The sequence below is a fragment of the Gymnodraco acuticeps genome, unplaced genomic scaffold (assembly GCF_902827175.1).
Source record: "Gymnodraco acuticeps unplaced genomic scaffold, fGymAcu1.1, whole genome shotgun sequence".
NCBI classification, from domain to species: Eukaryota; Metazoa; Chordata; class Actinopteri; order Perciformes; family Bathydraconidae; genus Gymnodraco; species Gymnodraco acuticeps.
The window spans coordinates 257881-270172 of record NW_022992232.1 but is presented as its reverse complement, the minus strand read 5'-3'; the positions used below and the strand labels follow the sequence as shown (position 1 = coordinate 270172).

The following is a 12292-nucleotide window of genomic DNA, read 5'->3' as shown; positions in this document are numbered from 1 at the left end:
TACAGGGGAAACAAAAGGCTGCGTCTGCTTTTAACGAATCTTCAAGCCATGTTCTGTTGTTGTACCATACAGTGGCAAAAGTGCGCTTCTTTCCTGATAACGATTCAGTTTCACCTGGTTGGGTTTATTAACCCCAAGATCATCTGGGGCTGTTGGTCTTTGAGTGGTTGCTGGCCCAATAATACCCGTTGATGTGCTGCAAGGTAGCATCTGTAGTGGGGGCACCGGCACGGAGGAGGAGGATGCTGGCGGGTGTGGTACAGGGTGTGGCAACGCAGGTGGTGATGGTAGGGGCACAAAGAGCTGTGCCTCGGAGGACAGCGTTGGTGGCGGCCGCCTTGATGAGTCAAGGATTGGGCTCGCTAACTCAGCCACGGGGTTTGCCGAGGTCAAGCTTGTGACATTAAGGCGTGCTGCTGCAACGGCAGGTGCAGGGTCGCTAGCAGCTGTTCTTTCATCGCTATTTCGTTTTAATAAATCCTTAGACCTTTTAAGCCAATTTCTGATGTCCGTTTTGTAATTCAAACAGAAATGGGAGTCTACAGAATGCACAATAAACAATAAACAAATCCAGAATAGGCGGCAGAGTGTGACGCTGTGATTGGTCTAAATGTGGACGAATCAGAAATCACAACAGACACCTGCATTTATTTGACGCAGCCTGTGTTACTCTCTGACATCACATACATCGTAGCATAAAAGTTCACAGTTTATTTATAATTTAAAAAATCAAATATATATATATATATTTTTTATAAATAATAAAAACGTGTTTATTGGGGGAGGGCAGGAATGTCAAATGGGAGGGCCATTAAAAAAAATAATGACCATAGGGGCAGTGAGCTGCCATCCCCACCATACGTCATCTCACATAATTCAGAGCTGATTCGCTGTAAGTACGTCTGCCGCGAAAAGTGTGGTGTGTGAAGAGGAGACGAGGGACGCGTCCTAAAACCCGGAAGTAAGCTGCGCATGGGTTCCCTCCATGGGGTTCCCTCCCATAGTTCCCTCCACAAAAAAGCATATCATAAATCTATCGATTAGATTTATGATAGACTTTTGAAACTACAAGAAGATAAGTGTTACAATAGTTGTTATATATTTCCACACGGACCCTGTTGAGGGGAACACACACCAGAGCAGGCATGTGAATGAAGCCAGGGTGTAAATGTTATGCTACGTTCTATGTAAAAGTTTAATAAAGTGTAAGCAGCTAAAAGTGCTTCAACCGTCCATTCTTTTACAAAAAAGTAATAGAGATTTTTGTCCAGAAGGATAGGCAAATGGACTTCATCTTCAAGTCAAGGTATGACCGCAATTTTATTGAAAATGAGATCTTACTAAGAGAGAACAATTCAATATTTAAATGATAAAATTACATTTTTTGGGTATCCTTTTGTTGAACTGTCTGTTTAAAATTAATCGAAGCATCAGACAAAAAAAGCTTTTGAAAATAATATTATATTTTGATTTAGGTCAAAATATAATATTTGTAAACCTGAAGAGTCAGTGCCTCACCAGCCATCAACCTCACTGCACGTCACTGCTTATATATAGACATCTAAGTTTTTTTGTGCCCCACCAGTTTTGTACATATAAAAACGCCACTGATGCTAGGATAATGCTATACAATGCAAACGGAGGCGAGACGTACGTTATTCACATGCTTATCCACACATACGTTATTCACTCGCATATCCACACGTACGTTATCAAGCATATCTAAGATAGCGCTTTCCAAGCTACACCGCAGCCATGTGAGTGCGTACTTTGAGCGCGTACTTTGAGCGCATACTTTGAGCGCATAATTTGAGCGCACCTATGATACGTCGCCGTGACGTCTGACATCGTGGTGACGTCGCCTGTATTCTACGTCAACCCATTCATAATTGATGGAGGCGTTAGCGCACGTTAGTTATCCGCTCAGTCAGCCTAGTTGTCTGTTCTTTGGCACAAATCACACCTCATAGCCCAACACACCGAGATGATTGGCCACTGCTGCCATCTGCGCACCGAGCCGGAATATTCTGTCCAAATACTCCGGCATTTCCCACCGGAGCCACAAGGCAGCGGGGGCAGAGGCTTTTTCCCCTCCGCCCATCCAGCTGCCTGCGGAAGCAGATGAGCCGCCAGGCTCTCATCAAGGGGGGGCACGTCAGGACACACCATGTCCGAGCGGCCCTGCACCCCTAGGACACCGGACACACCTGCCACTGGAACCCTCGCTCTCAGCGGCCGTCACCTCCACACACCGCCAGATGTCTGGCAACGGGGGCGAAACGAAGGCCGGCTGCGCCAGGGAAGCCGGGCCGTAAAATCCCTGACGGAGGCGGCTCACTGGCTTTGGCGGTAGTGGCGGAGGGAGCAGTAATCCTACACGCTCCGCCGCGATGGCCATCACCGATGGGAAGTCCTGACGTGCGGACCTGTGTGGCGGCCCGTCCGAACCGGAAGCACCCGACATCGAGGAACCCTCGTCCTCCTCCTCTTCGACGAACGGGGCCGGCCGGCCGGCCCGCCGGGATGTCGAAAACGAATGGCACCCCCCCAGCCGCATCCTGTTCCTCCATCTCCACCACCTTGAGGTCCACGTGGTCCTCCGTTTCCTCGTAGTAGGCCTGAAAATATTCCTATGCGGTGCCGGTGGCTAAGTTGTGGTAGCATCCGGCAGGCATTACAGGAGGGAGACTGGGTCAGGCTGTCCCCGGCATGTTCAGGCCCCAAGCACTCGAAACAAAGGTGGTGGGGATCGGCACCTGCAATTAGGCCGGTGCAACTAGGACAGCGTCGGTGCTCTAGGATTGGTGAGTCCATTCTTTTAATCTTCCTTTTACTCTTCTTCCGCTTCTCTCAGTTGTTTATCCTGCTCGCTGAAGAGTAAAGGATGACAGTTAGGAGGCGAGGCCGCCTTATAGGGTGGGCTTGCGCGCACTCAGGTAGGCCCGCCCTGAGGGGCCGGCTACGTTTAAAGATATCTCAGTAGGTGAACGCTCGCATAGTAAGGTCAAGGGGTAGTACCCATAGAGTCCAGTAGAGGGCGGAGCCTGGGAGTCAGACTCCTCAGACCACTTATTCATGCTGCGTGTGAGCACCAGCTGTCTGTCATACCTCATTCACACCAACGGTGTGTCAGGGCCGGTTCGGAGCTGGAGCTTGAAAAGCACCGGGTTTTCCTGTTCACACCGCAGTGGAGCAGCCTCTTAGCTCTGGAATCCGGTTAGTTTCAAGCACCAAAAATGTTTCCGTCTAGAGCAAAAGCACCGCATACGTCACGCTTACGTCGAGGCGGGGGCAGGGACAGGGGGAATCGGAATCGTCGTTGATGATTACGATTGTAAAGCAGTTTTGAATGTAGCATGTAACGACTGTAAAGTTGGTAGTAAAGTCGTCCCATTTCTTCCATTTCGTTTCGACAGAGCAAAACCAAAACGTGTAGCGCTTCAACACAATCGGTCATTGTTGTTGTTGTCGGTGTGAGCTGTGAGGGGTTTCCGCGCGGTTTGGCTTTATGAAGCAGGCACACAAACGGTTACGTCATGACGCAAACGATGATGCAATGACGCAGCACCAGTCGGACTCTGGGTGGTGTGAAAAGAGCCGGAGCTAAACCGAAGAACCGGTTCTGAACCTGAAAACTTCTAGCACGGAGCTTGAACCGGAATTGCGTTGGTGTGAATGAGGTATTAGTGATGTGTCTCGCGCACATCACTAATACCTTGGATGCTGCTGTTTTGAGCATTGCAATACATTTATTTTCATTATATTATTTATTTATGATTATTTTTAGGCTCAGCAAAGATTTGTTGTCAGTTTGTATAGGTGTTGCTATCTGCTTTTTTTAGCGTGGTTCTACAATCAGAGAGTTGCAATGAAAACAATTGGCCACAGCAAATCATTTATATTAAAAATGTAATTTTTACTTTTGAATACTTCAGTACAAAGGATGTATTGAATCATTTAAGTGATATATGTGTGCACATATAAATCATTAGTCAAAACAGGGCTAGATTTGATTGAATTATAAAAGGTATATTTCACAGATAAACCTAGTAACCCCGCCCCCTTAAAAAAAACGGCTCTTTTGAACGGCTCTCGCAAAGGAACGGAGCCATAAGATCCGGCTCCCTTCAAAGAGCCATAATTCCCATCACTACTGTCTGTTGACCAGAGGTTGATACATAGGAGGTGAACCAAGTTGTGATCAGATCTGCCAACATGACATTAACTCTGGGTCAGTGTCCTTAGATAACAGTTGAAAGAGCACCTGATAAAACGTCCTCATCGAACCCTGAGTTTCATGTTTTAGACTAATTTCTCATTCCTTCTATCACTGAAGCTGCTCTTTAGTCAATATTGAGGTTTTGTTGTAGAGTTTTGATTATCTGTAGTCCTTTTGTGTCTTTAGTTGGTGGTTTTGCATCTCTTTGTTGTCATCTTATTTTTGTGTTAGTGGTTTTTTGGCCATTTTGTGTGTTTGTTTTGGGGAATTTCGTGACTCTTTGTTAACATCTGTTTTTGTTTCTGCATCTTTTTGTAGTCGTTTAGCTTCTCATTGTAGTCCTTATGGCCAGCCAGTTGCATGTTTGTCCCGTGAAGCCCCATTTTGCAATACCTGGACTATTTGCCTATTGATCCGTTTGTCCTCACTGATACAATATAATCTTGCCCACATTTTCTTATCTCAGGCTCAAATTCAATACATAACAAGGCGGAGGGTTCAGGGAGTCACTACATAAAAGCCCCAATTTTCAGATGTTCTGCAGCTGCACCTGAGAAAGCTACACAGTAAGTACACACCTTCCTTATATCTTTATATAACCTTTTTGCATGAAAACACTGTGATTTAAGATTGAATGTTGTATGGATGAGTTGAAGAGTAAATTGTAAATTGTCGTTTGCTCAGACAAAATGAGACTTTCCGTCGTCCTGTTCCTCGTTGCCAGCTCTGCTGTGTTGGCAGGTAATTATATACCCTGTCCTCCTGTCTTTATGTTCATATCTGTGCATGTATACAAGTATATATTAAATGGCTTAAAGTTCACTTAGTTAAGACTTATTTTATTCAATTTCAGCCAATTTACCATTATTTATTTTGAGTCCTATTCATAGCCTTACAGCTCGTACCCTTATATTTCAAATAAACTGTACATTACAGTATTTGTCATTATTTTTGTATATTTTTTTTCCTTGACATTTTTTTAAAATATACTTATTTTCCTTAGTTTATGAAAACTGACTTGCCAAAAAACCTGGATTCTGTATAAACTGCACAGCTATTCTATATTATTTTAAGATATACTGTAAATATTTTTTCGTGGTAATTTGTATATTATTTGTATTTTTTAAATTTTTTAATTATCTCTTATTTTTCCATTTTAATTACTCCTACTGTGTTTTTCCATGCACCATTTTACGCCTAATCAAATTCCTTGTAAGTGATAACCTGATTTATGTTATCCAAAGCATCTTTTTAAGTAACTGTCCCTCAGGGAGTGTGTTTTTAAAGACCTTGGTGTTCCCTGATGAGTCGAACAACAGTTATGTGGAGATGGTCCCCCAGAAGCCCCTGAACCTCGGGGCGTTCACCCTGTGCATGCGAGTGGCCACAGAGCTGCCCAATATGGAGCGCGAGATCATCCTGTTTGCATACCGGACTCAAGACTTTGACGAGCTGAATGTGTGGCAAGAGCTGGACGGCAGGTACACACAACAACATGCTTACATTGACTCTAACATAAGAACATATTCAGTGATCATTGTTTTAGATTGTTGTTTTACATTTCACCATTTGCATGCCAAAATATCCCTCATATTCAAACTGATTCTAGTAACTTCTCTTCTTCTATCACTAACATTACCAGAAGTCCTTGTTTTGAAAGTCACAAGGTTTTGCACTCAAGTCCTAAAATTTGAGTCTTAAGTCCCAAACTAGGATGGCCGATCGATGCAAACTCGCTCAAAACATTTCCATTAGGAGAAACGCACTGCAGCTTCAGAAACGATGCAAATATAAAAACACAAATGACCAACTTCACAAAACCCTGCAATAAAGATGAAAACACAACGGAAACAGGGACAATAGGCGCTTTCACACTGGAGTACTTTTCCCAGGAATAGTTCCGATAGTTCCTGGGATTTATTTTGTGTTCATACCAAAAAGATCTGGAACTAGAACCTTTTTTGCGAACCTTTTCACCCCTTTTTAGTCCCTGCTAGAGAGCAGGGACTTTCCTGGGGAGAAAAAGGTTCCAATTTCTGATTGGCTGGGCGAATTGCAAACCACGCCCCGTAAAACTCTGAAAGGTTTTTGTGAAGCCGCCATTTTATTTGCTCGCATTAGCATTATTAACATTAGCATTAGCATTAGTTACGGCATTTCCTGTTTCTGCCGGAGAGAGGGGACTTCGTCCCAAAGCTTGCCGCAGTATTTACTCCCTCCATCTGACAGGAGGGAGCCTCGTTGAGCTGCGAGTGTCACTCCACAGAGTTCAGTGTGTAGGGTGTAGGGCGTGGTTTGGGATTGGGCCTTAGTTCCCAGTACTTAGTTCATCGGAACTAAAGAGCAGATCGCGTTCACACCGGAATAAGTCCCTGAGGGAGGATTAGGCAAATGAAGCAAGCCCCCAGGAAGTGCGCCGGACTCTGATGAAAATATTCGTTGTGTCCAAACGGCAGTACTACAATTTCCGTATCAGTCCGTGACGTCAATGGGCCCAGAAATACTTTTTCCCATAGACTAACATTGGGAAAGAGACGTCTGTAAATCAGCAGATACTTTTTTTTAAACTAAATAAACTACCCAGTATGAACTATTTTATAGCCCTTATTAGAATCATTAGGTTCTTAAAGTTGTAAAATGCACTAAAAGCTGAATCTAGATTTATTTTCTGTCTCCATTCATTCTACTGAGCCGAGAGTGGGAGCTCGGGGGGCGGGGCTTAAGAGGCGCATGCTCTGTGAGCTCACATACGGGTTCTTCTGCTCTGACAGGCATGATGGGTAATCTGTGACGTTTCGCTCTCTCAAAAGTTGGGCCATTTTGTCGTCATGCGCCAATGAGCAGCTCTCATAGGAAAGAACGAGACCCCGCCTCCGACGCTGCCGCTGACGTCACTTCTTCTTCTTCTGCTTTGGGTTTACTGGCAGGCTGCAAACAACTTCACGGTGTATGTATGTAGTCCGGGCCTCTGTACTACACAGTATTTCAAGTATCTAAATCTAGTCCACATTGACAAACTACCATACTATAATGCTCTTACATGTATAAAAACAGGATCATATAATAACCATAATAATAAAATACTGTGAAAAAATCTATTCTGCATAACGAGTACATTTACTTTTGAGACTTTAAGTACATCTAGGTGATAATTAACCAATCGTGAATGTACAAAGGGGTCTTAAACCAAGAAACGAAACCTCATTGGCTGGTGTCTATTTCTGACAACGTGATTCGTTCAGATGCGTCACGTGGTGTGCTAAAACACTTCCTGGTTAGCTTTCCGCTAGAAAATGAAATCTCAAAATGGCAAAAGAACAGCGCAAAAAACGTTCACAGAGAAGACGATAACAATTGTCACTTGCACGAAGCAAGGTTATACAAAAAACAAATGACCCCGAACATGAAATACCTTCACGGAGTGCGTCGATGCGCAAGCTGTCATCCAAAGAACAGGAGGCTTTAGCTAGCGCCTCACTGCAATCTTTAAAGGTCGTTTTCTCAAAATGAGTTTTTTCTCCTACTCTGAGTTCGAAATTTCAACTTCAGTAGTTTTTTTTTTTTTCATGTTAATCCTTTTCTACGTTTACTTGAGTAACATTTTGAAATCAGGACGTTTACTTGTAATGGAGTATTTTGAGACCATGGTATTTGTACTTTTACTTAAATAAAGGATCTGAGTACTTATTTCAACACTGACTAGTCCCCAGTTTGGAGTAACATAAACCCTTTGAACTCTGATTAATTGTATATCTGTGTGTTTAGATACTCCTTCTACCTGAGTGGAGATGGTGTTATGTTCAAGGCCCCAAAGCTTGGGCCCACTGAGACCCACATGTGTGTCACCTGGGATTCCAGTTCAGGAGCGGCTGCCATCTTCATGGATGGGAGGAAAAGCGTGACCAAAATGTACAGGAAGGGTCACAGGATCCGCTCCGGAGGCAAGGTTATCATCGGGCAAGATCCGGATGACTACCTGGGGAGTTTTGAAGCCAAACAGAGTTTTGTTGGGTCGATCAGTGATGTTAATATGTGGGACTCTGTCCTCTCAGACAGCACCATCCAAGACATGAATTCAGGGAAGAGAGTACCAAGAGGAAATGTCTTTGACTGGGAATCGGTTGAGCTTAAAGTTAATGGAGGGGCGGAGGTTGTTAATAGTGAGAATTAGCTCAAATGCTCACACACAACATGCTGGAATCTTTTTTAAATGTCATAATATCAACTAATGCAATGTAACTTTACACACCCACATTAACTGTATGATATATTTGTTGATGAAAAAGCAGGTCTGTGATAAAGATGTACACAAATTGTTTTACCTTAAATGAAAGGTATAATTTGTAACATTCTGCATTAAAATTTCCAAAAAAAAGGCTTATGTTAAATTTGTTATGACTTGTGCACTTGCATTTTGCCAAAAGTTAGAAATCTTCATTGTAAGTGAGAAAACGACCATTTTTATTAGGATGCCTCATTTAACTGTCATTTTAGTCAGGATTTTAGTCATGCAGGTGTGATGTTTGAATCTGCAGTTATCAGATCAGCAAGGTGAGCGTTCCAGTGCCCTGTAAACAAATCTTATTTAGACCTATAAGTGTTGTTTTAGCGCCTTCTTGTGTACTTTGAAGATATCTTTCACAAAGGGAGAGCATTTGTGTGTAGAAATTGCATTCAGTCACAATCCAAAATACTTGTTGGGCTTATTTACTAATAACTTGTACAATTAATCCTATACATGTGTTTGTACAATTATGTGACTTTGATTGAAGTTGCAGTTAATTGCAGAAGTTGCAGTTAGTTGACATCAATCTATTGAATATCTACAATTATATGCTTCGGTATCTGCAGTTAAAGATGTATGCGAAAAAGAAGTAGAGTCGGGTCGAAACGGGTAAGGCACGGACGGGAATCGAACCCGCGATCTTCGGTTTACGAGACCGACGCCTTACCACTTGGCCACCGCGCCTGGCAGTGTGAAAAGGCCACATTATGATTATTTAAACACACATTATATACATTGAAGATGAAACGTGAAGCGTACCAACCTCCATTTTATAAACAAGAACATTTCCTTAATCTTTCAAAATATAATTTCCAATTTGTTAAGAAAATAGGCTAAACACAATATACCAAAAGGTTCCATTCAGTAAACATTTGGAAAAGGTTGGCTTCGCATCGTACACCTTGTGGGGAGCTAATGACATGTTATGTGAGCCCATTGAAACCTGAAACATTAACACACCTTGACAGATTCCTTGTATTAAGCCGAATGTCCCAGCAGATGGCCCTTGAAAAAAAATTGGTCACAATGTTTTATTAAGAACATTTGGACGGTTAGCAAAGACATGCAAATTAAGTCGTAGTGAAGTTTGGCGTGCCTTACTCGCCATACATAAGAGAAGGGGGAAACTTGATCGAGAACACACCCGGAAGTACCTAAGGATAGGATTTCAATATTTCCATGGAACATGTAACCAACATGTAACAACAGATGTCTTACGATGATGTGAAAGCCCCATGTGCCTGTGCGACGATTGTTCGATACATCCACATTTACAAGTAGCTCATGCTGTGAGTAACATGACGTAATCAAATCAGTGCTAGTTTGGTAAGAACTTATCTTGGCTAAAGGGTTAGCTTGCTAGCAGAGGATGAGTTCAATAACGTTACTGGGGTAATTCCTGTAAAATATATCGCATTCACATGCATATTCAACTAGTCCATGTGTTGCAATAGTGTGCAGTTACATTGTTGGTCTTACTGTATTTTAGTTTGACATATTAACAGCATTCCAGGAAGTCGTTTTAGGCATTTACAAAATGTCGAATTTAATAAACCCGTGATGATAGACGAGCTCGTGTGTTATTGAAAGTATAAATCAAGACTTCTAACACATTATGGTTACACATTATTCAATTCGGCACATCAAATATATCACTATGTAAAGTGTACACTTGATATTGACGTTAAGTTTATGGGCCTACTGGTATTATGTTATCGTTTGACTGCATTTTGGCAGTAATTTCAATCAATAACAACAGGTGGTTGGATTTTACATAAATATAATTATTTTACATGTGTTTTTTATGTATTTTATTCCTTAGCATAATACTTTTCAAAACTGAACATTGTGAACGTTAACAATATCTCCCAGTCCTCTGCTATGCAAAGAAGGGGGAAATTACCTAATTCAATGTCTCTTAAGAAGAGTACACTGTTGTCACCTTTGAAATATTACTTAAGCATGACTTAATTAAATGTTGCCATATTACTAAAAGTGTATACTTGTCCAATGTCATTGACAGTGTGGATTTGCCCACAAAAAAAGTCTGGCAAAAAATGAAAGTGTGGAATTTACGGTTTGATTCTAATGTTTAAGTTGTTCACCTCTACAGTTATAAAGATGATTTTAAAAAAAACAACAAGGACATATAGGTAACAATAACGTTTTTTACAAATAAATTAAAGGAGAAATACCTTTTTAAATGAAATCTTGGGATGGATATTTTTACCTAGCCATTTTAATAAAATCTTTTAATCTTTTATCTAGCCTATTTAAATTTGCTATGTTAATTGTATTGTTGTAATTGTATTGTAAGCACCTTGTATTGCAACTTTGCATGAAAGGCATTAACTAGATAATACAGCTTATTTTTTAGGTTTAGAAGGCGATAAGTTACTGGGGGATGAAGAAATAAAAAGGTACAGTAATAGCTAGATTTGCTTGATTGGAGAAGGTTTGAATGGATTTTATGCATTTTCCTCATTGTGGGTTTGGTAATTCCATTTCAAAATGTTGGCATTGACGTTTAAAACTACCATTGCTTGTTGTCAAGTCTAAATCTCGGTTTGTCTTTTGTTGCAGCCTCTGACAGAGCGCTCCTGATCGCTGCAGCTGAGCCTCCCTGTCTGCTTCAACATGCCGCTGGTGTTGGACGCAGTGTGGGCGCTGTGGAGCATCGGAGCTGGCATCTATGACTACTTCCACACCAGTGCCATGGAGGAGAGGATCCACACGCTGGAAAACGTCCTCTCTATCCACCAGTTTTTGATCGCAGGCCTGTCGGCAGGGCTCCTCCTGCTCATTACTTACATATTCTGGAGAAAACACTAAAACCTCTCCGACTAAGCTCCCACTACATCTTGATTTGTCGCAGGATATCAGGCATTAACCATGCTATCCCGATGCTGACAGTTTGGTTTATGTGGCTGTTCTCACTTGAAGATCGAGCCCAAATGAGGTCAGGGGCACTGATGGGAAACTAAAATGCGCAGAAAAGCTTGATAAGGACCTCATAAACATGTCCATTACCCATCACTTTGTGGGCCTTGGGGTGTCAGCTTCTCCCTTGTTTTTGAATGTTAAACTGGCCTAGGTAAAACTAATACAAAATCGTCACGCTAATTTGCACTTTGACTTTTTTTGCCATGCTTGAAGGACATCAGTCTTGAGAAAAACTCTCTGAAATGACTAATTTAAAGGTCCCATGTCATGCTTTTCCGGTTATTACCCGTCCCCTTGTGTGCTATGAAGGTTTTTCTGCTTGTAAAAGGTCTGCAGAGTCACAAACCCTCAAAGTACACCCTGTAGCGAGTAAAACTCTAACACAGAAAAGACCTGTCTGTGCTGCCCCAGAAGGCCTCGTTGGAGATTTCTCTTTTTCCATTGTTTTCTTCCTGGGTACAGTGATGTGCCCATACCCAAATGGACCCATTGGTCCAAATAGACCAATCCCTGGAGCCATTACGTTACGTCCGCAAAGCCGTTACGTTAAGCTGCAGCTCCGCCGATTTCTCCTCCGAGACGGCGGGACTGGGAGTTTAGGCTGCGGGTGTGTGTGTGTTTTGGGCTAGGTTTCGCTGTGTCTCGCTGTCTCGCAGGCGGCCACTGGGCTCATAGGGGGGGGGGGCAGGAGCTCCAACAAGCCGTTTAGGACAGAGAGTGAATGCACATACTATACAGAGATGCTGTATGAGAATGTGATTTTGGAAAATTGCACAATATAAATCTATTTTAGTAGACCTCAACAATGGATTGTGATCAGTAGAAATGGCCATGACATGGGACCT

The 12292-nt window shown here is 42.4% G+C and overlaps 1 protein-coding gene and 1 non-coding gene across 2 annotated transcripts; one reads left to right on the top strand and one right to left on the bottom strand.

Annotated features, from left to right (window-relative positions):
• Nucleotides 1-4682: 4682 nt before the first annotated feature.
• On the top strand, nucleotides 4683-8595 carry LOC117539855 (pentraxin fusion protein-like). Its single transcript, XM_034206202.1, has 4 exons — nucleotides 4683-4785; nucleotides 4904-4960; nucleotides 5490-5700; nucleotides 7985-8595. Exons 2-4 carry the CDS (start codon nucleotides 4909-4911, stop codon nucleotides 8388-8390), a joined length of 669 nt encoding a protein of 222 aa, XP_034062093.1. The 5' UTR covers nucleotides 4683-4785; nucleotides 4904-4908; the 3' UTR covers nucleotides 8391-8595.
• Nucleotides 8596-9116: 521 nt separating this feature from the next.
• trnat-cgu lies at nucleotides 9117-9188 on the bottom strand. Its single transcript has one exon. It is a non-coding gene; the product is annotated as a tRNA-Thr (tRNA).
• Between the last annotated feature and the right edge of the window lie 3104 nt (nucleotides 9189-12292).

What these genes read in the sequence shown, in the direction of transcription:
- LOC117539855 (XM_034206202.1), top strand. Translation starts at nt 4,909, where the DNA reads ATGAGACTTTCCGTCGTCCTGTTCCTCGTTGCCAGCTCTGCTGTGTTG. An exon ending in CAGCTCTGCTGTGTTGGCAG is followed by an intron (nt 4,961 to 5,489) that starts GTAATTATATAC and finishes ACTGTCCCTCAG; the next exon opens with GGAGTGTGTTTTTAAAGACC. An exon ending in TGGCAAGAGCTGGACGGCAG is followed by an intron (nt 5,701 to 7,984) that starts GTACACACAACA and finishes CTGTGTGTTTAG; the next exon opens with ATACTCCTTCTACCTGAGTG.